Source organism: Adiantum capillus-veneris, chromosome 18, assembly GCF_014529385.1.
Source record: "Adiantum capillus-veneris isolate H3 chromosome 18, ASM1452938v2, whole genome shotgun sequence".
Lineage (NCBI taxonomy): Eukaryota > Viridiplantae > Streptophyta > Polypodiopsida > Polypodiales > Pteridaceae > Adiantum > Adiantum capillus-veneris.
This window is the reverse complement of record NC_140948.1, coordinates 125,191,343-125,217,919: the sequence shown is the minus strand read 5'-3', so window position 1 is coordinate 125,217,919 and position 26,577 is coordinate 125,191,343. Positions and strand designations below refer to the sequence as shown.

The window sequence follows — 26,577 nt, the reverse complement described above, 5'->3', positions numbered from 1 at the left end:
TGCTATTGGCGATCTCCCTCGACGCCATACAGTTCGGTACCAGTACCTCACTTTGAAAAGGAGGGGATGTCACGTGACACATCCAACCCTATGTGTCCATGGACAAGCTACTTCATAACAAGGGTTCCGTCAGTCCAGTCAGTGTAGATTAGAAATGATCTGGCACTTCTGTGAGTCTGTTCGTAGACCGTGCATGCCCAGTCACTTAGTGTAGATGCATATCCTCTGGTTGCAAACAACATGATCCAGCATTGCCATCAGAATCCATCAGAATCCTTCACGGGAATTTTCTAGTGCATTTAGCCTATTTTACTTATTTTTGATATTTTTCACTTATTATTTTTAAGTGATTTTTGTTGGAAAGTAGGTAGGGCAAATTGAGTAAGTTTGTATATAAGCAAACCTAGACTAGCACTAAATGGCAGAAGAGGGAACAGGAGCCAAGCTCAACAGGCAACTTCTCAAGCAAGACCTTGGCGGTTCTCCCCTCCAAGCAAGACTCAACATCCAACGTTTTCTCCATCAAGCATCATCGCCTAGATCAGCATCAACTTGGCGTTTCCATCAGGAGGATCATCGCCACACACTCAGCACCTAGCGTTTTGGATTTGCTGCCCTAGCGTTTTCTGCAGACTCTTAAGCCTAGCGTTTTCTGCAGATTTCAAGCCTAGCATTTTCAACAAATAAGATCGCATTTTCAGCAGTAGAAAGACCATCAGATTCAGCCCAAGAACCTCAGTTTTCAGCCTACAGTAGATACAGATTTTCAGCCCTAAAGACCAGCAGAATCAGCGTTTTCCTTAGCGTTTTCGGCAACAACAGATTTCAGCCCATAGCGTTTTGGACAGCAGATACAAGATTGCAGATTTCAGCCCTTAGGTGGGTGTCGTCATCCCCGTCGTCATCGTCGACATAGCTTAATCTTGCATGAGCCACATGCATTCCCATTGTACCAGATTGTGCAATCATAAGTAGACCACTCTCGCCGACGAGAGTGGGGCCTTTGGAAGAGGATTTTACGTCTCTGGTGTCGTATTCTCTTTTCTCTCTATTTCTCAGTCTCATACACTTGCACGCACAGTGTCCATTCACTTTGTTTGTGATCATAGCATTCTCTCATTAAGAACAAAAGGCTCTCCCTTCCATAAGAACAAAAGGAACCTTGAGCACAGTTCGGAGCACTCATCTTGAGCAAAGCGCAAACATTCATTCCGCTGCACCTTACACCTCGTGAACAATCACATCATTATCATGCAAATCATCATGCTTATCATGTGTGTCGTGCTTTGGAGAAGACAAGACTGAGAGTCTCCTTCTCCCGAATCTCTTTAAGCTGCGCCTGCACATTAGAAAGGAGTTGGAACAATGCGGCTTTTCGTACTTGGGCTTCCAAGCGTGCTTGCTCGCGCTCACGCTTTATGGCTGCCATTCTTTCTTCGTATTTACGTTCTATGGCTGCCATTCTTTCTGCTGTTCTTTCTTTGCGTTCTAACTTCCTGTCCATCATCATCTTGTCGAAAGCCTCTATAGGAGTTGGTGCAATCCTTGGCGTAGATGGGGAAGGGGGAAGATAGGAAAAACCTCTTGGTGGGGAAAATTCTTCTTCGCCTCTACCATGCTCATCACCCCCATGCAAAGTATCCATTCCGCTTCTGGTAATGACCATACGTTGAAGTCGGCGGTTCTTAAGTTGACGAGGAACTTGGGATCTTGTGGATCTTAGTTCTTGAGGTTCTTGAGGGTCTTGAGTCTTGAGGTTCTTGAGGGTCTTGAGGTTCTTCTTTAGCTTGCAATCTGTGTTAGAGAAGGATCTTCTCTTTACCCGAGCTCTTCTCTTTCCCGCGGGCGCACCCCTTGGCGGCCTTGGGCTCACACCAAGGTTGCTTTTTCCCACCTCACGTCGATTGGCCGGCCCCTAAGTGCACGGTCCGCTCTCAATGAGTGAAAAGAGGCACAAGGGGAGGCTGGACAAGCCCTTCTTTCTTGGGTTTCTTGTCACTCTTCAAAACACGATTAGGAATCGACACGCCCAAGAGGACTTGGATTACCTGCGACCGCAACAAGCAAAAAAATTTTCTGTGGTTCTTGTTGTTTTTTCCTTGAGTGATACAAAACAATGCCAAAGCTTTGATACCAATGTAAGGTGCAGTGGAAGTGAATGTTGAACTTTGCTCAAGATGAGTGCTCCGAACTGTGCAGGGCTCCTTTTACTTACGGAAGGGAGAGCCTTCCGTTCCTTTAGTGGCAGAGTGCAATGGACACAAACAAAGTGGTGAACACTGTGAATGAAGGTGCATGAGACTGAGAGATAAAGAGAGAAGAATACGACACCACAATGTTGTCAAAACCCTCCTCCGAAGGCCCCACTCTCTATGGCGAGAGCGGTCTACTATTGATTGCACAAATCTCTACAATGCTTGGACTTGCCGACGATGAGGACGCCGACAATGAGGATGCCGACGAGACGGGCTGAAATCTAGAAATGCTAATGGTTGAAATTTGCAAATCTTTATCTGTTGAATTCCGACTCTATGTCGGTGACGATGTCGATGACGATGATGCAACGACGACGTGTTGAAAACGCAGATGTTGAAATCTGTGTTTTCTGGGCTGAGTCTGCAAACTTTGGTGGATCTGACCGTGCGGTGAGGATCTGCTACGGGAAGGTGAGATCTGCGAGGTTAGGGACTTCTACTGTGGTGTCTTGATGCTGAAAACTGAAAACGTTGATGCTTCTGGGGTTTCCGTCGCGATGAATCTGCAAAACGCTAGGAGTCCTGCTGATCCAAAAACGCTACGGCTGATTCTGCTAGCGCTAGGGTTGCTCTGTGATCTGATTCCAAAAGGCTAGGCTTCTGCTTGATCCGGTTGTCGCCAGGCTGCTGCAATGCAAAAACGCTGGCTGATCTGCAACTGTTGAAAAACGCTAGGCTTTTGTGTTGGGTCTGTGGCTGAAAACGCAAGGTTGACTTCCTGGGGGGGGGTTCTTGCTGAGAAGGTGCCTGCTGAACACTCGGTCCCTGATGCCTCTTCTGCCAGAAAGTGCTAGCGCTAGGTTTACTTATATACTTGCTTGCTAAATTTGCCCTACCTAGTTCCCAACAAAAGTCACTTAAAAATAATAAGTGAAAAATGGCTAAAATAGGGAAAATAGGTCTATGCACTGTAAAATGCTCCTGATGGGTTCTGACTGTAATCTAATGATCATGCTGTGTGCAACCAGAGGATATGCATCTACTCTAAGTGCCTGGACATGCACGGTGTGCGAATAGACTCACAAAAGTGCCAGAACACTTCCTAAGCTAACTGGACTGAACCCTTGCCATGAAGTAGCTTGTCCACGTACGCATAGGGTTAGATGTGCACGTGACAAAAATACGGTTAGAAAAAGACATAACAGGAGTGCCATTTTGCTTAGGACCGCGCCAATCTTCTCTTAACCGATCTAAGTACTGCGGTGGCATAAAGTGAGCCTTGAGCTTGTCTTGGAAGTCGACCCAACTGACAGAGAGGGGTACGCCATCTGCGGCATTCTCCAGGTGCTTAGCGAACTGTGACTCTTGCTAAGCTTGATACCAATTAGTGGCATCATTCACTAGATACATGGCAACAATCAAAACTTTGTTGTTGCTTGTTTTTTTGTTAGTCGCGAAGTACGCATTAAATTGATGCAACCAAGAATGAATCACAGAAGCATCCATCTTACCATCATACTTACTGACGTCAACTTCTCAGTGACTGGATTGTTGGAGTCGTCGCCTCTACCTGTGCTACGTGATGACTCGCAGGCCTTTGTGAATGGCTCGGTCTTCAGGGAGAGTACCTGTAGGAGCAACTCCCGCAGGCGTTGGTTTGGCTTTTCTTCGGCCGCTATGTGTTGAACCTCACATGCTTGCTCACGTCGGAGCTCCATAGCCGTCCTTTCTTCAGCTGCTATGCATTGAGCTTCGCGTGCTTGCTCATGTTCGAGCTCCATAGCTGCCCGTCGTTCTTCACGGTCTCGATCCATGGTGGCACGTTGCACCTCCTGTTGTAGCATCATCTCCATCATCGACTTGACCAAAGTCTCTATAGGGCTTGGTGCAACGCGTGGTGTAGATGGGGATGAGGGAGGATCGGGGAACAATCCTCCTGGTGTGTAGACTTCTGTTTCTCCAATTCCACTCTCATCACCTTCACGCAAAGTATCCATTCCGCTTTTGTTGATGACCATGCACTGAGGACTTGGGCTCTTCGGTTCTTGGGGTTCTTGGGTACTTGGTGTCACGTGCACATCTAACCCTATGTGTACGTGGACAAGCTACTTCATGACACGGGTTCACTTCAGTTCAGTCAGTCTAGATTAGGAAGTGTTTTGGCACTTTTGTGAGTCTGTTCGTAGACCGTGCATGTCCAGACACTTAGAGTAGATGCATATCCTCTGGTTGCACACAGCATGATCATCAGCATTACCATCAGAATCCATCAGGAGCATTTTCTAGTGCATTAGACATATTTTTTCTATTTTTGACATTTTTCACTTATTGATTTAAGTGACTTTTGTTGGGAACTGGGTAGGGCAAAATGACTAAGCATGTATATAAGAAACCCTAGCGCTAGCCTTCTCTGGCAGAAGAGGCCGCAGGGACCTGTGTCCAACAGTGCACCTTCTCAGCAAGACCCCCCCCCGGGCAGGAGACATAGCGTTTTTCAGCCACAAGACCAGCCAGCGTTTTCAGCAATTGCAGAGCAGCCAGCGTTTTGCAACTTGCAGCTCAACCCGGCAACAACAGACTCAGTAGATACCTAGCGTTTCTGCAGCAGACCCCCAAATCAGACCTAGCGTTTTTGGAGCAGCACATCATCCCAGCGTTTTGCAATTCCTTCGCGACAGAACCCCCAAAATCATCAGCGTTTTCAATTTGTAGCAGTCGGATACAGCAGCAGAAGTCCTGAACCTCCCAGATCTCACCTTCCCGCAACAGATCCTCGCCGCACGGTCAGATCAGCCATCGTTTGCAGATTCAGCCCGGAAAACGCAGATTTCAGCATCTGCGTTTTCAACGCGTCGTCGTCGCATCGTCGTTATCGCCGTCGCCACTGACATAGAGTCAGAATTCAACAAAAAAAGATTTGCAGATTTCAGTCATTAGCGTTTTCAGATTTCAGCCCGTCTCATCCTCGTCGACATTGTCGGCAAGTCCATTGCATTGTAGAGATTTGCGCAATCAATAGTAGACCGCTCTCGCCATAGAGAGTGGGGCCCTTGGAGGAGGGTTTGACAACTTCCGAGTGTCGTTTTCTTCTCTCTCTATCTCTCAGTCTCATGCACCTTCATTCACAGTGTTCATCCACTTTGTTTGTGTCCATTGCACTCTCTCACTAAAGGAACGAAAGGCTCTCCCTTCCGTAAGTAAAAGGAACCCTTGAGCACATTTCGGAGCACTCATCTTGAGCAAAGTTCAATATTCATTTCCGTTGCACCTTACACTTGGGTTCTTGGCTTGCAATCCGCGTTTAAGAAGGCTTTTCTCTTACCCAAGCTCAACTCCTTCCTGCGGGTGCACCCCTTGACGGCCTTGCGCTCACACCAAGGTTGCTTTTTCCCACCTCACATCGATTGACCTGTTGCTAAGTGCAAGGTCCGCTCTCAATGAGTGGAAAAGAGGAACGAGGGGAGGTTGGACAAGCCCTTCTTTTCTTGGTTACGTGCCACTCTTCAAAAACACAGATTAGGTATGGACACGCCGAAGTGGCTTGGGTTACGTGTGATCACAACAAGCAAAAAAAATTTATGTGGTTCTTTGTGCTTCGCTCCCTGAGTGATGATACCGAACATTGCCAAAGGGCTTTGATACCAATGTAATGTGCAACGGAAGTGAATGACGGTGTCTACTCAGGATGAGTGATCTGTGAGTGCTCAAGGTTCCTTTTACTGACGGGAAGGGAGAGCCTTCCTCAACTTAATGAGAGATTGTGCAATGACCAAAACAAAAGAGTAAACTATGTTTTAAGTTATTTTACGAATGTGGGTAGAACCCCCGCCACTCGTCAGCACTTTTGTCGCTTACGGATAACTAGTGTGTCGTCATTTATATTATGTTTCTTTCATGAGAGTCAGTTGCGCTCTTTTGCATTGGGACGGGGTCCCAAACCCCCCTCCAAAGGCCCCCCTCTCTATTGCTAGAGAGGTATTTGCTTTAGATTGCACAAAGTTTGGTACAATGGTTCTACATGCTGTGATGCTTGATGATGACGTTGTCGAATGACGACGATGACGATGTCAAGGCTAATGGGCTGAAATCTGAAAATGCTTATTATACTTGGAGTGTTGTTGTCATCGACGACGACAGCTGAAAACTGAAAAGCGCTAACGGATCTACTGGCTGAAAACTGATCTGCTGTCTTGGCCGCGATGGAAAGGGTGATCACGACGAGGGAAGTGCTGATCTGCTGTGGTACTGCGGTGGGATGCAGAGGGAGAGCAAAAACGCTGCTGCTGGCTGAAAACGCTTAGCCAGAAAACGCTGATGCTGCCTGAGAAAAATGCCAGGCTGATTTGGTACTGCGGGCACTGCTTGGTGCTGATAGGTGCTATTGCCCTTCCTGTGTCTTCTGCCTTTCCCTAGTGCCCAATGGCCCCTTATTATAGGTGCCAATAGCTGGGTCGAGCAGCCTTCCTCCTGTCCCCATGACCTGGGAAGTTGAAGGGTCATTTTGTTAATAAAATGCATGTTAAGAGGTTGTTCACATGCAGTTGGGGAAAGAGATTCTATGCGGTGAAAATGCTTATGCTTGATGTAAGGTACTGATGCTAATGCTAATGGGTTGTGCAATCAAAGGGTATGCAACTACTCTTAAGTGCTTGGACATGCACGTCTTGCGTACAGACTCACAAAGGTGCCAAAACACTTCCTAGGCTACCTAAACCCTAGAAGTAGGTACAACTTGTCCACATGCACATAGGGTAGATGTGCACGTGACAAAAGCAATATCTAGCAAAGAGGTCGAGATGCATCATCCACAAGTTACATCATTCACATGTGTCTATAAAACATCTCCATCATTAGACTCATAAATAAATTGTTGGATAATTCTTCTTGATCTTTGGGATGGTCTTCATTTTCTACATGGTGAGTTGCTCCTCTTTGTCTTTTGTTGTTGGTTGTCCTTTGATTGTTGGTGGTAGTGGTGGTGCTGCCACCTCCTCTAGCTTTGTCTGTGTGAAAATATCGGCGAGAGAGGTAATCTTTCTTGCCACAAATGGTGCAAGTGATGTTGGAGTAGAAATCCCTTGAAAGATGTCCAATTCTTCAACATGGTTAACGCTTGGAAGGTTAGGAAGAAGTAACTGCTATTCTCCTTTCTTTAATATGGATGGTGTAGATTCCTTAAGCTTCTTTTCTTCCTTTTTAAGGGAGCTTACAGCAGGTAGGTTCAGGTTCTCTTTCCTCAAGAACTGTCACCGATTTTGGCCATTGCAGGGCTGATCATTTGCAATTGTTGAAAACGTTGGCTGAATTTTTGCAGGAGCTGCTTCAGTTGTAGCTTCTGCTGCTTGATGAATATCAGGTGCTTCACCTGTGCAAGGCGTCTGTGCAGGGCGTTGAGGAAAAGGGAAACTGGCAGAGCATGGAGGGTGACCCATAGAATGGCAAAGCTTGCAGGGAATCTGAGCCAAATTCACTGGAACCTCAAACTCGCGGCACTAGCAAGGCAGGCGGACACTCGGATGGCCCAAGCATGGCACATTGAAGGCAAGTGGGCACTTGTACAAGGCATGCATGGTAGGTGGCAGTTCTTGCATGGCAAGCACCAAGCAACCCCAACCAGTAGCAGTTTTGGCATGGTAGGTGCATGGCGACCCCAAAGCTGCCATTTTCAGCAAGGTGATCACACATACATGCATCTGTAGTTAAGTAATTGGCCACTTGTGTCACACATTCACACAAACCTATTTAAAGGGCTACTTAGCGAGTTGCACAGGTTTGCTTCTCTCTCTCTCTCTCTCTCTCTCGCGCGCGCGCGCGTGGGCTGCTCTTCCATAAGCAGGGTGCCATCTCTCAGAGCTATTGTAACTACATATTATAATGACATAAAGAAATACTGAAAGGGGCGCGTGTTGAGGGGCCAATGCTGTGTCGGAGGGGAACTATGCCTCTCCTTCTTCCCAGTCTCTCAATGTCTATATCCTTAACATATTGCTTATTCCCTCCATAGTTGAAAACTCTGTTTTTGTTGTCCATCATCGCCTTGGGAGTTGGCCGGCCGGTTATAGTGGTATCAGTGCACAGCTGATTGCTCTTCTACGGGCAATCTGATCGAGATCTGGTAGCTTGTTTTCAGCAACAATGGAGAATCCTCAAGATGCCAAAAACAACGTGCAAGAGGAGAATCGGGGAGAGACCACTAACAACGAGGAGGTGCAATAATCAATCAAAGTCAAAGTCACTGATGATGAAGCTACCAATGGCAATGATCAAGGTACAAATAGTAATGCGGAAAGAGAGATGGAAGTTCATAACTTTCTGAAGCATTTTATCGCTTACAGCAGGGATCCCTGTTATATCAAGCACATGAAGGAGAGAGCCATGAAGACCAATTTCAAACAATGGAAGGATCTAGCGGGTCCTTTGGATCCTCAAATCAAAGTAACTGTCCCGAAGGTGAAAGCCCCTAAAGAGCCCAATTATCCACACTCTCTTAGAAACACTCCTCTACTAGAGGCTGAAGCTATGCTTAGTGCCAACAGACTATGTTATGTGTGAGTGCCAAAAGCTCCTAAAACATTTTGGCTAGCTTTCAGCCCATGCTTTTGGGATAGAAAGACCCTACGGGCCTCACATTGAAGTTGAACACATAGAGAAAGCCCGTAAAGGTCTCAAGCTGCAGAAGTTTGACTCAATAGCTAGAGGAGCACTTACTTCCTTCGGTACTAATTTCTCAATTGATATAGGATTGCCCAAGCAGGGGTGCTGACAGTGGCAGTTTCGGGACTAATTTCTCAATTGATATAGGATTGCCCAAGCAGGGGTGCTGACAGTGGCAGTTTCGGGACACCGGTTCCTTGTGTTGTAAGAGCATCCCGCTCTCCCATCTTTTTCTATCTCTACCTTCACTGTCTTGTTTTGTTCGTTTTATCTCAAGTTATGCAGTTCTGATGATTGAATTGTTGCACATTGTGGTCACATAGAGTGTTTGTCATTCATGCTGTCACTAGGTCCAACTCAATTATTGAATAAATCTTGTCTTTTCAACTACCATTTATGTCAAGTTCTGCTAAGAGGATTGTCACATTCAAACTGCTCTGGATGTTAGCAAAGTTGTGTTCTTCATTGTCAGGTTCATGTGACTCGTGAAGAAGGGATTATTTTTGTTTATGCTGTCACTGTCTCTGGGGTTTTGTACATACTGAGAATCAGAGCCTTCTACAAGTACAGAAGTATTTCAACGATAGCAAGCTCAGATATCGTGCAGCTTTCCCTCGTCAGTGAACTGGGACGTCTTGATCAGATCACGGCCTTAAGTGGAGCAGGAGATAGTGTCTGTGTTGGTGGAAGAAGTGGCTCCATTTTATGTTACTTTCTCAGGAATTTTAACGTGGAAACAAAAGGTAATTATGAAAGCTACATTGGTCACTTTTTCTGTATGTGAGATGTTGAGGGATAGATTCAATTTCTTTGTCATCTTGCCGGAACGGTGAATAGGGAAACAGAAAATATTCAAGAAAGCTTCAATGTCCTTCTCTATGAAGTCTTTCTTCTGTTGTTTCTTTGTTTCAGAACACTACGTTGAGTTGAAAGACTCCGATGCTATTTTAGGGAGGCTGTGGGGATTAGTTGCAAGGTACTCCTGTCTCCATTCGTTCCTTTTGACAATTTTGAGCAGACACAAATTTTAACTTGCCTCATTTGGTTTGCTATGGCCAGACCTAAAATTACCGGTTCTGTTCGAAGCCTGAAGGTGCAAACATATAAAGCAAGGACACTGCTTTTTGCATTACATGAAGATGGAGTATTCAAGTTGTGGGACCTTCACAACCAGTCTCGCCTGCTGAACTCTAATCTGTACAAGGGAGACTCTTCAGGCATTTTCTCTCATCTCAATTTGTTGAATAACTCATGTGTGTAGTTGTTTATTCTGTTCAATCCTGTGTAGATCCTGACTAGTCAAGCCCAGATGATACATTTGCGTGTTCTTTTCTGTGGGGTGGGGGGAAGGTACTTAGGCCTCAAAACCCTTTCTGACTGTCGTGTCTAAAAAGGCCACTTTTATCAGCATGCAAGCAAGCTAACTGTAAGCTTCATACTTATGATAATCTGTTTAATATGCAGGTTTTATCCCGAAAATGATGTGGGTTCAAGAGCCGGATATAGGAAGGAAGACTACAAAAGTAGCTATTTTATTTCAGAAAGAGGAGGCGAGTACAATGTGTATTCTGATAGTGCTTATTAGATCCTGATAAATTGTTGAACTTACAAAGTTTTATTCTTCGATGAAGGCAAAAATTCAAAATGTAATTCACATTTATGACTTGCAACTTGACCAAGTTGATGGAGCAGGTGGTCAAGCTGCTCTGAATTTCCAATTACAAACTCGTGCCATTGAGGTGGTTCACAGTCCTTGCTGACAATTTTTCGGAAAGTGACTTCTGAGACAAGTTTGGGTATGACTTTCAGTGTTGAATGTTTACAGGGAATTGTCCTAGACCTTAAGTTGCTTTCAGACAGGTTTTGGAAACTGGACATGGAGGGTGGGCAATTTCATCTCAATTGCTATTCCACAAAGAGGTCAGTATTCCAGATGTATTGTAAATGGTACTACATAAAGGACACACGGCTTTTGCAAAGCTGCCAAGAAGTGGTGAGTGTGAGGCTCACTCTTTGGCTTTGCTGCATTAAGGAAACATTAGTTAGCTGAGGGAGTGCTGGTTCCTTACCAGAGAGAATAGAGGTTATTCAATCAATTAAATTTCTTCTCTCAAAATGCCATGCATAGACTGTTGTAATGCTAGTTGAAGTTAATATACATGGTTACTGTAGCATTATTTGCCATCAAATATGTGAATTTTGCAGTGGACGCTTATCTTCCCCCAGATGCCAGGGACTCTCTCTCTCTTAGTGCACATGCTGATGTAATTAAAAGATTTAGGGGGTGGGGGGTGTGTATCCACCTCTTGTATGTTGATACACTGAATGCTTTAGGACATGAATGGCTTGGGCACTTGGAAGTCGGACCCTTAACTTGGATATTTGTATTTTTTACTTGGGTACTTGGACAGTTCACCTGGGATGCTAGGCGGCCCACTTGGACTAGAGTTGGAAAGATGTTCCTACTGGCTGTAGGAAAGTGGCCTTGTGGCCTAGGGTAGTGCTAGAGTTTCCCCCCTTGTCCGGTGGTGGCTCGGATATCTCTCAAGAGCAGATTAGGGAGTGAGGACTGTTGTGTGGCCATGTTAGAGGTAGATGTGTCATGTACCTGTTTCGAGTTGTTGAGCCATGTATTTGATCAGTCTGTAGGCTGGCAGTGGGTTGGACCTCTGTTCCCAGTCATCTAGGGGTCAATGTCCACACTTTGATGGTTCACTTCATTTTGATGGTGATGTGATATTTTATTATGGTTATCCTTACTCTAATGGAGACATTTCCTCTCGCTTGATGCAATGGTTGCCAATGCTATGTTTCCCTTGGTAAATCCAGACCCTTTGTCGTTCTTCAACCTAGTAGGGTGTAATCATTGGCAAGAGAAGGTAGTGGGTCTTCTTTAAGTGCAGTCTCTATTTGACTATATTCTTCTAGAAGTGGCTTCACTTTGTCTATTCTTCTACAATAGCCTCAACTCAATGTAGGTCTGCTTGATGCACAGTGTTGCCAAGAAATGCGTTTCTTCACTCATGAAACTTACAAAACGTTTCAAAAACGTTTTTGTATGAGTTTGGACGTTTCAAAGGTAAAGTCAAGGCTCATATTACATGTAAACCTTGAAGCCTCTTGTTCTTTGTTTCGGTCATGAAATCCTCAATGTCATGAATGTAGCTTCTATCTTGCTTCTAATGATGAAAGTTAGTCCTATTCTCCCTCTCTTTCATGTCTTTTTCATGACAGATTACCACTTAAACTTACGTACATTTCTTTAGTTTGCATGAAACTTCTGTTTTGGCGTTTCTTTCTCGGATGAAACCGTTTCGAAACTTCTGAAACTCGTTTCAAACGAAACGTTTCGAAACTCCGTGGCAACTATGTTGATGCACAAGCTTTTGAGCCGGTTGATGAGACTTGGTATCTCCACTCCTTGCAAAGTTAGGCAATAGAATCGTGGAAGAAGGAAAAGTGTGTCATGTTGTGTGTGCTATGTGTGTGGGTGCCTCTTAGTGGAGCATGCATGAAGTCTCACTCAAACCACACTAGCGAAGGATTACTACTAGATGACCATAAATAGAAACATAACTGGTAAACACGAAACTCTGGTATTGAAAGCTCTGCTGAACTCCTCAACTCAATGTGTCGGCTACAAGAACTGGCTGACAGCACTCTCAGCTCCAGATCAAGGACCAAGAGGATACAATGGGGGTGTAGAGGCTCAGCAATCCGCGTAGCGTGCTGTGAGACTGTGTGACTGACTGTTGACTCTGGATCAATACATACATACTGATCTTGAAATTGACAACTCGTCCAAAAAATATACAAGAGCAAAGGATCAATAAGATAAAATCAGCACATAGGCTACTATGGTGGAGGATCGTCTAGGTAGGTTGATGACCTGGCTATCACTCAATTGTCTTCTGTCTAAGTGCTCATCTGCAGTAGTCGGTGACTTGGACCTGTCCAAGACCAGGACTAGCCCCACACTTGGTCTACCGGAAATTGGAGCACTGTACTTGGGTTGCCGGTTGCCCACCAACGACGACTCCTCGCTCATGTCAACAAGAAACGGCGTTTCTTGTGTGAAGAAACAGACCTCCGGTGTTTCTGGCCTTTTTTTGGGGTGGGATGTAAAATCTACGTGTCGCCTTTCATTTCGCAGTCAATTATCTTTTGGCATGCATATCATTTTTATGTGACTGCGTTTCTTTGCATGTGGACTTTGCACTGTGTGTACTGCTCTTTAGGTTGAGGGTCATGGGGGGGTAGCATTTTATTCAAGGAGGAGCTACAGCCACTCTTACACATCGTTCAAACAGATGAGCAAGCTAGATACATGTGGGTGAGATTGAGGGCAGAGACTGGCAAATGCTTATATATTGCTATATGTTCTTTTGCTCCTAGTACTTCAGTCTATGCGACGTCTAGGGAAGGAGACATCATCCTTCTGGGGGACTTCAATGCCAGGACGGGCCACTCCCATACAATATTCTATGACACTATAGATGAAATGTTGAGAGAGCTAGATGTCCGTGACATGGGATTGGCTAGATGTTTCCAAGATGAGGAACACATAGAGTATGGAAGATACTTGATAGATATGGGGACTGCACATGGGTTGGCTATACTTAATGGCTTACAAAGATTCCCAACAGCCGATGGTTTCACTTGTTTTCCGCATAGACATGGGGCCAGCACAATTGACTATGTCAGACTCAGCCCAGCTTTATACCTTTTATTCAGGACTTTACAGTTGGCCTGCTGGTATAGGAGTGGACCATGCGCTCCTCACATTGACTCGCTCTTTATAGTTCAGCAAGCTCAGGTGGCATGAGTATCTACGCCTACTCCTACACCTTCATTCCGGAGGCTGAGGGTGTTTACACAGATGAAATTTACAGATGATTGTGCAGGTGTAGGAGTAGGCGTGGATACTCATGCCACCTAGAGGAGCTCACCCAGATATTGAGAAAGACCTTTTCTGCAAAAAATTACACTGATAGAAATTTTGCACAAAAGGATGAAATTGTCTGCATAGTACTGCTTGGATTGGAAACGGAGGCTGAAATGAGCTTGAATTAAAAATCTGATCCCGAAGTATTAGTCAACCTGCTTACACTCTCCAAAGCTTGCAGAAATCTGAGAACGTGAGTAGAGGGGTGTTGGCGATAGTACCAGGAGGATGTGTCATGCAGTGTTACCAATTGTTGGAATTATGGTTGCAAGGACACACACACAGCTTGGAGAAGATGAAGAAGCTCAAGGCACACAATAGAGAGTATATTGCTTAGTGCGCAAAATAGAAGAGAGAAGATAGCCCTAGAGTGATAGGCGTATATACAATGCACGGGAGGAAAACCTCCTAGGGCTCCTAGGGAGGGAAAAAGTGGCCCGGCGGTCCTAACTGTGTTCACACATATCACCATAACATACATGGTAACAATCACCTCCAATGAGACTTGGGGTGACTATGCAACATCTCTGTGCATAGTCTCGAGACAGCCACCTTTTCTACGGAGATGGTAAGGAAAGCTATTGACAAAATGAGGAATGGGAGGGCATATGACTATGATGGCGTGGTGCCAGAGCACTTTGTACATGCCACATATATGCTTGCAAATCTTTTAGTAGTGATGTTCAACCGCGCCATGTGTGAGGGTCTCCTGGATACATGGAATATATCCACTATACTATTGTGCCTATCTTCAAGGCAGGAGATCCTTTGGAGCATGGGAATTATCACACTATCATGATTGGAGACATTGGCTAGGATGTATGCATCCATTCTTGAGCAGCAATCGAGTAGATGGGCAAAGAGAGGGCATACGAGCGTCAGGACAAGTGGGTTTCAAGAGGGAGTTTTCTATTTTGGACCATATATTGACACTCAGAGCTATTATTTTGGAGGGCAGATCACATGGGAGGAGGATTTATTGTCCCTTTGTGGATTTTTGCAAAGCTTGATATGGGGACCTTATCCCGTAGCATCGTGGGATGGAGATATATGGAAAGGCCATTGGTTTCTATGATATCTCGGATGATTGAGCCTAAGCTTCAATACCACATGAGATTATTCGCGCAGAGCTAGCCCCTCCATTGGTGGTAGAGGCACTTACTAGCTCACTCTCCTTTTTACATAGTATCTTGGACCTCCTCAGGGACATATGTGTCCGACTAGCCTTGGAGTCCTCATGTCAGCTAGCATCACAGGGAGATACATCTTGTTGGTATGCACAAATGACATCCTGGTTTCAGTTACAGGGTTTTAGTATGGACAGATTCCCCCCCTTCCAGTACTCATTGGATGCATCTTCCCTATCTTTAAGGTCTCTTGGGATAGTTTCCTATGACGTTAAAACTCTCTTCTTCTCGGGTGTGTGTGTGCGCGCTAATAAAAAGAGGAAAATGGTATAACCTTTCTATCACCCAAGTGTGGTGGACTCGTTATGCCATTTCCCTCTTGAATAATAGGTCTTGAGTTCAACTCCTCGTTGGCTAGATCTTTAAGGTCTCTTGGGATAGTTTCCTATGACGTTAAAACTCTCTTCTTCTCGGGTGTGTGTGTGCACGCTAATAAAAAGAGGAAAATGGTATAACCTTTCTATCACCCAAGTGTGGTAGATTGGTTATGCCATTTCCCTCTTGAATAACAGGTCTTGAGTTCAACTCCTTGTCGGCTAGATCTTTAAGCATGTCGTAGTGTCGTCTCTCTCTCTCTCTCTCTCTTCTTCTTCTTCTCTCTCTCTCAGTTCAGTTGTTATTGAAGTGCTAAAAGTCTGTTCAGTCTGTTCTTTTCTATTGGCACGTGGTGCTCGTCTTGTGACAGTGGTATCAGAGCATCAGGCGTGTGCTTTTCTGAAAGCATACCGGTCCTTCCAAAGAGCAGACATAGCAAACCAGAGACTACTGGAATTTTATTTGAAGTATCTTTGGGTCGGACCCCGGACTTATTAGTCACTCCCACCCTTACTTCATCGCACATCCTGTCTTCACTGCTCATGTCTTACAGGGCATAAGCCATAAAGATCACTTACAAGAGAAGGATCCAAGATTTGTTTTGAGTCACTGTTTTTCTCAGAAGCTGTGCCATGCAGATGTTGATGTCTATAGCTACCAAGCCGTACACTCCAAGGACTTGGCAAGCTTTCAAGAAAATTTTTGCCTGAAATTATATGGTTTCTGACATCTTCCTTCGGAGTGCAACTTTTGGCAGAGTGGGGTATCATGCTTGCCATGAAAACCCTGGCAAAATACGACTTGAAGTTTTTGGACATCTCTCACCAGGTGTCTCTTCACTAGCAGATGACCTTGGAGGTCCAATGCGATTGCTATCTTGGGACTACCATCGCCGCCAAAGAAACACTGTCTGTCCAAGAGCTGATGGACCATGCTGTGCTCGGCTACGACCTTATGGAATGAACCTAACCCTAATTTTTGGTGCAGGTTTCAGGATGGAAAGTCAGTCGACTTTGAAATCTGTTTGAGAACTTGTTTGGTGATCCTGTTTGGAATTTGTTTGAAATGGATGGTATCTGTTTTGAACATGTTTTGGTGCGGATTTGAAATGTTTGACTTTGGTTTTAATACTAGTTTCATTGATTGGTGATTTTACTCCCGGGTGGAGTAGTGACAAATGATGTTTGAGAATGCTTGCTCATTCATACTCATTGCCCGGACCCTTGTGGTTATTTGCGGGGGGAGTATTGAATGATTGAAAAGTGTTGTTTTTACTCACGGCCCGGACCTGGATGGTTATTTACGGGGGGAGTATTAAGAAGTTTGAACAGTTCTTACTCTCAGCACCTCCAAAAGACGCAGGCTGCGGTTTGGGGGGCGTTTGGTTGTAAAAGGTGTAAGGATTCTATGTACTAATCCTTAATTAAGTACTTAAACTCATGATTAAGACTTAAGAAACTTGAACTGTATTTAGAAACAAGACTCAGAAGACTCTGTGTTGATTGATTGATTGAGTGAATGACTGAATGAAAATTGAGTACAATAGGCTCCTTATATAGGAGACGAAGAGACACAAATGAAAAGACATGTCTCCTGGTGAAGAGACATGACTTTAGACGTAAAGACACATCTTATCGGCGATGAGCTGCAACCATTGGGCGAAGAGTCACACCCATAGAGTGAAGGGGTGTGACTAAGTCCCATCTCATGGCACTGTTATTGACCATGACTATTTTGCCAAACTGAAAACTGATGATATCTGCAACTTGATAAGTACCTTTGTCAAAGTTATTTGTAACTTCGAGCTTTGTCCAAGAAAAGATTGAATCTGTATCTGCTTCGAGTGAAATTATTGGTAAACTGATTTGAGTTTTCTGTTGAGTGATAACCACTGGTTGGAAATCTGTAAGGTATTCCATTGGTTTATCCGGAACAGTAAAATCCTCGTGAAGGGATGTCATAGACTGAGACAGAGTAGTGTTTAAAGGTATATCCATCTGTAAAGATTTATTTGTGGAACAAATTATTTCCAAAGATTCAATTGCAGCGACTGAAGTCGTGTTGTAAGAATCTGTATCTGCTTTATCCTTTGCACCGTTGATGGCAAAGATTGGAGTCTTCAAGTTTGAAAAATTATCATTCACCACTGCATTTGGTATCTGTTCAGAAACAAAGATTGTATTCTGCAAGGGCGGTGATGAGGTGACTTTTTTTGCCTGGATCACGACCATAGAGAGGTTTATGTGCTTGTCCGTTGTCAGACAAGAATTGTAACCTTCTGAATCTTCAGCTTTCTCAGCGGGTATTAAGGCTTCCAATTGAGAAGGGGGAGGTTGAGGGAGTTGTCGTCTCTTATACCTCTGAAGGATCCTCTTGTACAAGGAAAGGATCAATAAATCTTCGACTTGACCACCATCAGATAAGAAAGACTTAAATGTAGGGCATGGCTCGCGAGGGGGAACTTGTCCAGCGTCGCGGCATTCACGATCGAGTACTCGACTAGGGTCAGATATATGTGCCACTAGGTAAGCCCATCTTGATATTGCTGATGATCCATTGGAAGCTTCATATTGCTGCTTCTGTTGCCAATTCCGATAAGAAGTTGGTTGCTTAGAATTGTAGCATTTCCAAGAATATTCATGCTGAGACTTTTGCTGCTCGCATGAAGGTACTTTGCGTCTAGTTGTCTCTGAGAAACCATGCTTTGGGTGAGAAAATTTCGGTTCTGAAGGCTTAGGTTTAAGTGGTTCTTTCTGGTCGACCACTGAAGCGTCGGAAGAAGATGCATCTATTGTCCGAGAAGTTGTTGGTTGACTCCGAGAAGAGGTTTGCATTTGCATCTGATCCAAGTGAGTGTGAATCGATGCGAGGCTTGATGAAATTGCTGCCATCTCCTTTTTGAAAACTGCTATCGGATCTTCGCTAATATATTGTCGTCGCCATCTTGTCTCCATCGCCGATTATGTAACAATAGGAGAAGAGAGTGTGTTGAACCATTGTTGGGCTGTGCTCATTTGCAAACCAGGCACCAAGGGGGTAGCGAAACCATGTTGTGGGCTAAGGGTGGGTGATTACCAATATCCGGGGTAATGGGACTTTCAAATCTATTGTATCCATGCTGGGTTTTGTTTTCCTGATTCGCTGTTGCCCCAAAAGCTTATGCTGGCTGAATTCGTGGGGGTGCTGAATTTTTCTTACGTTGCCTTCTTTTTATGCAAGCACTGGTTGGTTTGTACGCTTTTGTTAAAGGCTGGCTGGCTGACGTTTTTTTTTAAAACGTTTGGTACCAAGAGGGTGCCCACTTGCAACTATTGGGTGACCAGCCAACTATAAATTAATGGGTGGCCACTTAAAAACTCCAGTGCTGGTTGATTTAATAAAAAATGTTACGTTGCTGCCTTGCCTTCCGTAGAATTATTTGCTGCTTGATGAATTGCTGGCGCTTGGAGATTCCAAGGCTTGGAGAATCTAGCTGCCGCTTGAAGATTGCAACGCTTGGGAGAAGATGCGATGCGAGTAGTCTCCAGCGAAATGCAACCCAGCGATTCAGCCAGCTTGGGTCGACACCTAAGGGCACGGGAGCATGCAATGGGGAATCTGCGGCCACCACTCCATCTCAGCCGGGGTAAGCAGTTGCTCGCAAATCAGCCACCAAAGGGTGCATGTGTGTCTGGATGAGGTTGCGGGAGAGGGTTACATCAGGGGGTTAAACACCGGCATCGCAATCTGCAATCCATCTTTCTTTTGCTTCCATGCAACTCCGGGAAGGGCGGGAGAGGGTAGCGGCGAGGGTGAGAGGCTCACAACCTTCGGGTTTCGAGAAAAAAAATTGCTCTGATATCACTGTAAGGATTCTAGGTACTAATCCTTAATTAAGTACTTAAACTCATGATTAAGACTTAACAAACTTGAACTGTACTCAGAAACAAGACTCAGAAGACTCTGTGTTGATTGTTGATTGATGGAGTGAATGACTGAATGAAAACTGAGTATAATAGGCTCCTTATATAGGAGACGAAGAGACACAAATGAAAAGACATGTCTCCTGGTGAAGAGACATGACTTTAGACGTAAAGACACATCCTTTCGGGGAAGAGTTGCAACCATTGGGCGAAGAGTTGCAGCCGTAGAGCGAAGGGGTGTGACCAGTCGTCGAAGGAGTGTGGCTTTTTGCGAAGAGGCACGTCTCTTGGGCGAAGGGGTGTGACTATCCAAGCGTAGCGGTCTTCCTTGGCATGGCACTTTGCGTATCTGCAACTAGGAGTAGATGTAATGCTGTTAACATAGTCACAATCGTGACAAAAGGCCTCTATATCTCATGGCTTGGACCTTTTTAGATTATTTGTGGGAGGAGTGATAAGGGAGTCGTTGAACAACACATATGGCCCGGACCCGGATGGTTATTTGCGGGGGGAGTGTTCATCGGCGACTTTACGTTTCTATGTGTTGTAACATGCATATGTAAGCAATTTTGTTGCATTATGATGTGCCATTTGCTGAATGTTTCTAATTGGATGAGACTGCCTGGGTATGTAATTTTAGTGCATCAAGACACCCGTGGAAGATCATTGCAATCTGGGTGTGATGGCTAATTTCACTACGCCAGCATATCAAGAGTTCTGAACTGGACGAAAGGAGAAGCCAACTCCTTAACAAAAAAAAAAAGAGCAAACTGATTGTCCCTCGGAAATTTTTGAGCTAACTTGAGTTGTTTTGCAGATATGCTGTAATCGCGGACGATTACTTTCTTTCAAGAAGGGGGGATGTCACAAAGTGTTGACGTGTCAAAGCCCTGAAGAATGGAGTCAACTTGCAGATCCTAGCTGAGGGGCCTAAATTCTAAGAAGAACAAGTAACAGAAGAAGAAGTCCTACCAACTTATGGGGACACCGTCCGATGGGGCCCCAATGACATAAAGGAATTAAAATAAAGCAAGACCCACACACACACACACACACACGCACAAAGGATTGCGCATCAACTGAGGACGTGGCAGCCGAACGGAGGCTCCGGATATTACGCTGACAGTGTTGACGTGGTAGGCCGTACAGATTTTTGCGATTTGTGTTGTTGACGTGGCAATTGTCCTGATTTTCGCGAATCGCACTGGTAGTTTTTTGGCATTGCTTTTGGACTAGAAGCTTTTGAGTTTGAAGGCTTTTCATGTAAATTGCTTTTGGGGCCTAGGGCCTTTAAATATGAGGCCATGGGCTCATTCTTTGGCATGCTTCGTGGAGAAGGTGCAGAGTCTGGAGTACCGGCTTGTACTGTGTTGATGCAATATAAAGAAATACCGAAAGGGGTGCCAAGGTTTGGGGCCAATACACTTTGGGGTGGAATTCCGCCACTCTGTGTCGCGTGTCGTCTCTCTCTCTCTCTCTCTCTCTCAGTTCAATTGTTATTGAAGTGCTAAAAGTCTGTTTAGTCTGTTCTTTTCTATTGGCACGTGGTGCCCGTCTTGTGACAGAGAGAGTCCCAAAGACAGACCACTGACTTCTTCAGACTAGCTACCATGTAGCCATAAGAGCTGCCACCACAACAGATTTTAGAGTTCACTTGTACCAGAGGTACATTGATTGATTGAGCCCTTGAGATCGAGAGATCCAAACGCGCACGACTATGAGGAGCATCACGACATCGATGGAGATTACAACAGAAGATCAGGACTACTTAACTACATCACAGGAGACATGAAGTTATTGTACTTACCATGGAGGACATTGACGAGATTCGACAGTGATCGATGTTAGAGGCTGGACATCCTAGGACGCTGACGACGACGATGATGTTTTATACCCTCTTGATTTCTCATGAGATTGTATCTTTGTTTTTTTGCTAGAGAGCTCCTAGGAAGTCACCCCCCTCATAGTGCCCTATAGTTCTATCTTGATTTTTTTAGTTTTGTTTTTCTAGATATTTTATAAGATTCTCCAGAGATGTAACTTTTGGGGTTCTCATAGGTTATTTTGGCCTTTTAGAGACGTTTCATATAACATTTCATTTCATTTCATTTTTCTCTCACCAAGGTTTAACGAGTACTTGAGAGTGACTTTTATGGCTTTTGAAGACACTTATTATGTCTTGTAGGTATTTTGGGTGGCTTCGTGTATGTTCAAGTCCTATAATATAAAAGTTGTACACTAAGTTAATTTTGTAATTAAAAGAAATACTGTATCTTGACCTTTTCGACCTCGATTGAAACTTTGAAACTCTGGTTTTTCTGTTTTCGTTTTTGGCATTTCCGTTTCTTGTGCACTGCAAAGGTCAAGGCCAAGCAGCTCCGAATATTCCAAGAAGAAATTAGGACTCAAACCATCCTCATTGGGCAGCTACCTTTAGGAGCGGGCGCTCAAGTCTCTAGCGCATCTCCTCAGTGACTACTTGACTATGGCTGAATCTGTTGGTGGATCCAATTGACAAAATCGTCTGCGTGTCACTCGTCGCAATTGCACGTCTTGCTTTGTTGGAAAATCACATCATTGGCCTCTATATAGGATAGGTAAAGACTCTATGGATGGAACACCATGGCTAGAAGTAGGTTGTGCAACATAACTAAACAGAAGAGAAACGAATGGATTGGTGTTAGGAGAGATAGTAGCCGGAGTGAAGGAAGGCCAAGTGGAAGTGGGTACTGTAAGTGGGTTGGCAACGATGTGTGAAATAGTTTAGTTGAGGTGGATGAAGTAGCAGAGGTGGAGTAAATCGTGATTGTGTGAAGCGTTTGTCAGTTGGGATAAGGTGATGACATTTTTGCGTTCCAAAGATGGAGAAGTAGGTGCAACAGTGTGAGAGGACGTAGTAGTGCATGTCACAAGTGCAAAAATAGAAACATGTGCTTTGTGTGAGGGGATAGAGGGTAAAGAGACCTGAGGTATAGTGTAGCATGTCTCTCTGAAAATGATAAGAGTTCGAGAGATGCGGAAGAATCAAACACCACCTTGGTGCTTTTCGAGGTACTCAAAGTGAATCTGGAAATGGTTGGTGGTGGAAGAGGATTGATAGCTACTGTAGGTGGGAGCCTTGACTCCCACCTGTAAAGCTTAGAGATCTTGTGCTAGTAGTTCTGTGAGGTTACATGAGGGTTGGCGATCATGTGATCCTAAATCTCTGCCGAGATCTTTCCCATTGAGCGTGAAGTTGACACAGATGAAGAGATGGCGCATTTCAGCAATACTGAAAGGGTGGTAGTCTATCCGTATTGAAGCTATGAAGCTCAGACCAAGATGACATCTATAGTCTTCCAACTATTCTCTAGCATCTCCCTTCAAACAGAAGTAGAAGATTTGTAGTACCAATGCTGGGTTTTGCTTGTTAGCATGAAGGCAAGCAAACTCCATTTCCTCAATGAAACCTTTAGCACTCTCATTTTAATTTTCATGAAACTCTAGAAAACTAATCGACATGGCTCCCAAAACTTGTAAATTGAAGGTAACTTGAAGCAACTCCTCGTTGGCGGGCACCAAAACATTGTTGGGCAAATAAGACCAATGGACACCTAAATAGCAATGTCTTCCAATAGTGCTCAAGATGCAAATATAGCACCACAAACTTTATCAAAATAACTCTGACAACACCACAATGCAAATACAAGCGACTCCTTGGGAATTTTCAAATACATGCCCACCCAAAAGACCACCATGGAAACTAGGAAGCACCTGCCCTAGCATGGAATCACTACACACGCCAACCAATGTACTTGAGGAAAATAGCTTCCCCCTTCACCAATCGATTCTTTAAAACCACAATTTCAAAGTGTGTATATGCCACAAAACATGTAAGCCTTCACAACTTACTCTACACCAAGTTTCCATATCCTATACCCTCCAGTAAGAGACTATCTTGGCTTTCAAGCCACCAATTTTTTCTTGAAATTTCTAAAAGAAAAGTTTTGAAGACATCAAATTTTGAAAACATTTTTTCTTGAAATTTCTAAAAGAAAAGTTTTGAAGACATTAAATTTTGAAAACATTTTTTCTTGAAATTTCTAAAAGAAAAGTTTTGAAGACATCAAATTTTGAATCTTTTCGTCACTATGTGAAAAATTGCTGCGAACAGTAGGTTGCCATGGCCCGACTACACACAAAGAAGGCTAAACAAGGGCAGAAAATTGCATCAAACATCATGAAGAAGCCACAACGACCTAAAACCTGCAAATTTCTGATATTTGCTGAACTCTTTTATGTTTGTACATGAGTTTTAGTTATATAAAAGTGATACTTCAAAAGATTCACTAACGGGCAGTGAACATGAACTATCACTTCTTCTGGTTAGCTTCTCTACGTGAATCAGGGTAGCTGCAAGTTCAGCCGTGATGATCTCATGAGGGACGGAGTCCTTATGCATGATCATTCGGAATTCATGGAGATAAGAGGGTCTCTCCATTTGCTTGCAATTGTCATATGGATGGTGTGATTCTCCTCGGTGATAGGCTAGACAGGGCAGATTCCTATAGAGGTTAGACACAGGGCTTGAAACCCAACAGCAGATATCTTGAGCTTTGTGTTGTACAAATCATGAACTCAATCAACAGCCTGCCACTGATTACCAGATGTGACCTGCTGCTTGTGACTTACCAACCGTCTGAGAACTAGGGGATACTGTCTCCTGTCCTGGCCTGCAGTTTGCACAGAATTGCACCTGGCTGGATTATTCATATAGATAGGATCATATATTACAGTTGGGTCTGCCCTATGTCCGGATAAACCACTCTTTTTTGGATTCTTCAGTATACCGCATCTCAAGAAAGTTTCGATTTGTGACTTGGTCAGACCGAATCTGTTGATGGCTGTACAATGGCAACGGTGCTTATGCTTGTTGCTGTTGTGGCCGAAATGTCAGTCAGAGGTTTTCCAATGCTCTGGAGAAGAACTGGTTTGTAGACAAGGTTCTGAAGTTTTTGGAGTTCACTAAGGTTTCACATGATTTTTTTTGCTTAGAGAATGTTTTTATAGGGGCAAGTTTGTGTTTCTTATATTGTTAATTGCAATCTAACGGAGAGTTAGGCCTTTACATTAGGGAAGAACTTATAGAATCATGTGAACTTTTGGACGCGGAGCTGCAAGATCAACTTTTCCAATGGCCTGGTGATGATTGGGAGGAACTTATCCTTTTCCTTGAGAGTCTTAACACAGGCTCCAAGGTAAGCTTTTCAGATCTGTTGTATTGTATGATTATGTGGCGTTCAACTTTTTCATGGTGAGTTTTATGTTCTGTGTATGCGGCTTCTGATGTTGGGGCTGTGGTTCCTCTTGGTGGACCAGACTGAGTTGCAGCTTCCAATTTCCAGCATGTTTATTTCAAGACTCTTGCAGTCTGGGGTTTACCAACAACACTCTCTATGTAAAGTATTACAAAAGTACAAAAGGAGCATCTCTGAGACTGATTTTGGATTACTGACAAGAGAAGGATTACAAAGGGAAGTCTTAGCAGTAATAAATACAGAAGTAGGCCTTCTCACCTTCTGGTTGATAAGAGATTTTCATGCTGCAATTTGTTCTTCACTTTCTTTGACCGTTGTTCTGGTTTTTCAGAATGTGGAGAATGATAAAATGGAGCGCCTCATGCACTGGAGGGACCTGTGCAGGGAGTATTTCTCATTATGGAAGCTGAGCAATGTGCCGTATTCTTTGATGTTTGACTACCAAACAGAAAGCATTGGATTAATTAGACAGCAGTGTGTCTCTTTCAGACGGCCTTTAAGCAATTTTGAAAAAGTTTACAAAGGTAGATTTCCTTGGCTATACATAACTATGTGCAAGCATGCTTAAATCTTTGGTGAACTTGATCCAAGTTTTTGTTTGGTAGGTGAAACTTTTTTAATAAACATCTTTTTAATTATAGTTGGACATGTTCATGAGATGCTTGAAGGCATTTCTTTGGCTTCTCAGGTTAAATTTTGCTTCTTGGGAAATTTCATTTAAGATTGCAACTTCAGCAGCTGATTACTGGCTTTTTTTTCACACACACATTTCGATAACTGTTGTCTAATATAATTAGCCCATTTTGGTGAAGCGAGCCCTAATAAAGTATTGTTAAAGACTCTGTTTTCAGTCTTTTTTGCTGTTTCCCGCCCCTTTCTTAGTTCTTTAGAAGCTGTCTGAAACCTTTAACTGCAACCATTGTGGCTTTGGATAATGCAGCATTGAAATGTTTCTGTCACTACCACCGCTGTTCCAACAAAAGCCCTTGCCTTAGGAAGCCAATGTTGCAAATTTCTTTGTGAATTTAGGAAATCATCGTTACTAGCCAAGGAGGAGATTACCCCATGTGGGTTAAGATAATGGAGATGGGATCTAACATGCCTTCATATGGTTACAACAACTGACAGAAATTATCCATGAAGGGAACTGAATCTATCAAAGGGTAACATTATTCCAAGAAGTGCTATCAAGCAGAAGAGTTGAGGAAGAGCTCAAAGTGCACATTTATTGTCGTGGGAGGATGCTAGAGGCTTGAGAGGTGGAATTGGACAAGGAATAACATGGAATTTACAATGATCAGCAAAGTTTAAAGATAACGATCCAAAGGCTTACTGTTGTCGACATAGCCAAAGCAACAAGCATTGAATTGAAGGCCGGCAACTCAAGCTGGAGTATTACTTTACCACGCTGAAAAGATGCGATTCTCCAAGGGAACACCTGTTTCACAAGCAAATCAACTCACCCCTTTGTGAGAGGGAGCCATGCTGCACGGGCAGAGGAGCATTACATTTGCAGATGGATGGTGTATTATGATATTCAGGGGAGCTTGTTTCGGGAGGGCTTTGGGCCCCAAAGAGAGTAATACAATTTGAGAGTCAGAGATGTTTTGGGTTCTTTCTCTTGCAGCTCGAGAGACTCCCAGCAGCCATCCTGCGGGAAACAATCCCCACTAGCCACTACCATCGAGGTAAGATGCAGTTATCACGTTGGCCTTTTAGAGACGTATATATACTCTCTCTCTCTCTCTCTCACACACACACACACACACACACATGGGTCTCTCACTGTTTTTAGGGTTTTGCCACTTCTTCTTTGCTGGTTTTTAGGGTTTCGAAATTGCCTTTTGGCTCGTTTTAGGGTTTCGTCACTATTTTTTTTTATTGTTTGTAGGGTTTCGAAACTGTTTTTGTGCTGTTTTTTAGGGTTTCGTCACTGTTTCTTGTTGTTTTTGAGGGTTTCGCCACTGTGTTTTACTAATTTTTAGGGTTCAAATTTGTGTTTTGTTGTTTTTAAAGGTTTCACAAGTGTTTGTTGCTGTTTTTTAGGGTTTCTTACATTTTTTTGTTGTTTTAGACTCTTCT

General features: G+C 43.9%; 1 protein-coding gene across 7 annotated transcripts in view; it reads left to right on the top strand.

Moving 5' to 3' along the window:
• SAR1 (SUPPRESSOR OF AUXIN RESISTANCE1) overlaps nt 1-26,577 on the top strand; it is a 208,668-nt gene that overhangs the window by 32,544 nt on the left and 149,547 nt on the right. For 5 of the 7 annotated variants that reach the window (XM_086489273.1, XM_086489276.1, XM_086489274.1 and 2 more), the window contains exons 3-11: nt 9,322-9,592; nt 9,762-9,825; nt 9,909-10,066; nt 10,314-10,399; nt 10,481-10,588; nt 10,675-10,769; nt 24,312-24,435; nt 24,557-24,739; nt 24,827-25,019. In XM_086489273.1, the coding sequence (XP_086345399.1) occupies nt 9,322-9,592; nt 9,762-9,825; nt 9,909-10,066; nt 10,314-10,399; nt 10,481-10,588; nt 10,675-10,769; nt 24,312-24,435; nt 24,557-24,739; nt 24,827-25,019 (1,282 nt within the window). Of the gene's footprint in view, nt 1-7,602; nt 7,829-9,321; nt 9,593-9,761; nt 9,826-9,908; nt 10,067-10,137; nt 10,200-10,313; nt 10,400-10,480; nt 10,589-10,674; nt 10,770-24,311; nt 24,436-24,556; nt 24,740-24,826; nt 25,020-26,577 lie in introns of those variants that run through there. The other 2 variants (XM_086489275.1, XM_086489279.1) reach the window with 2 other exon arrangements.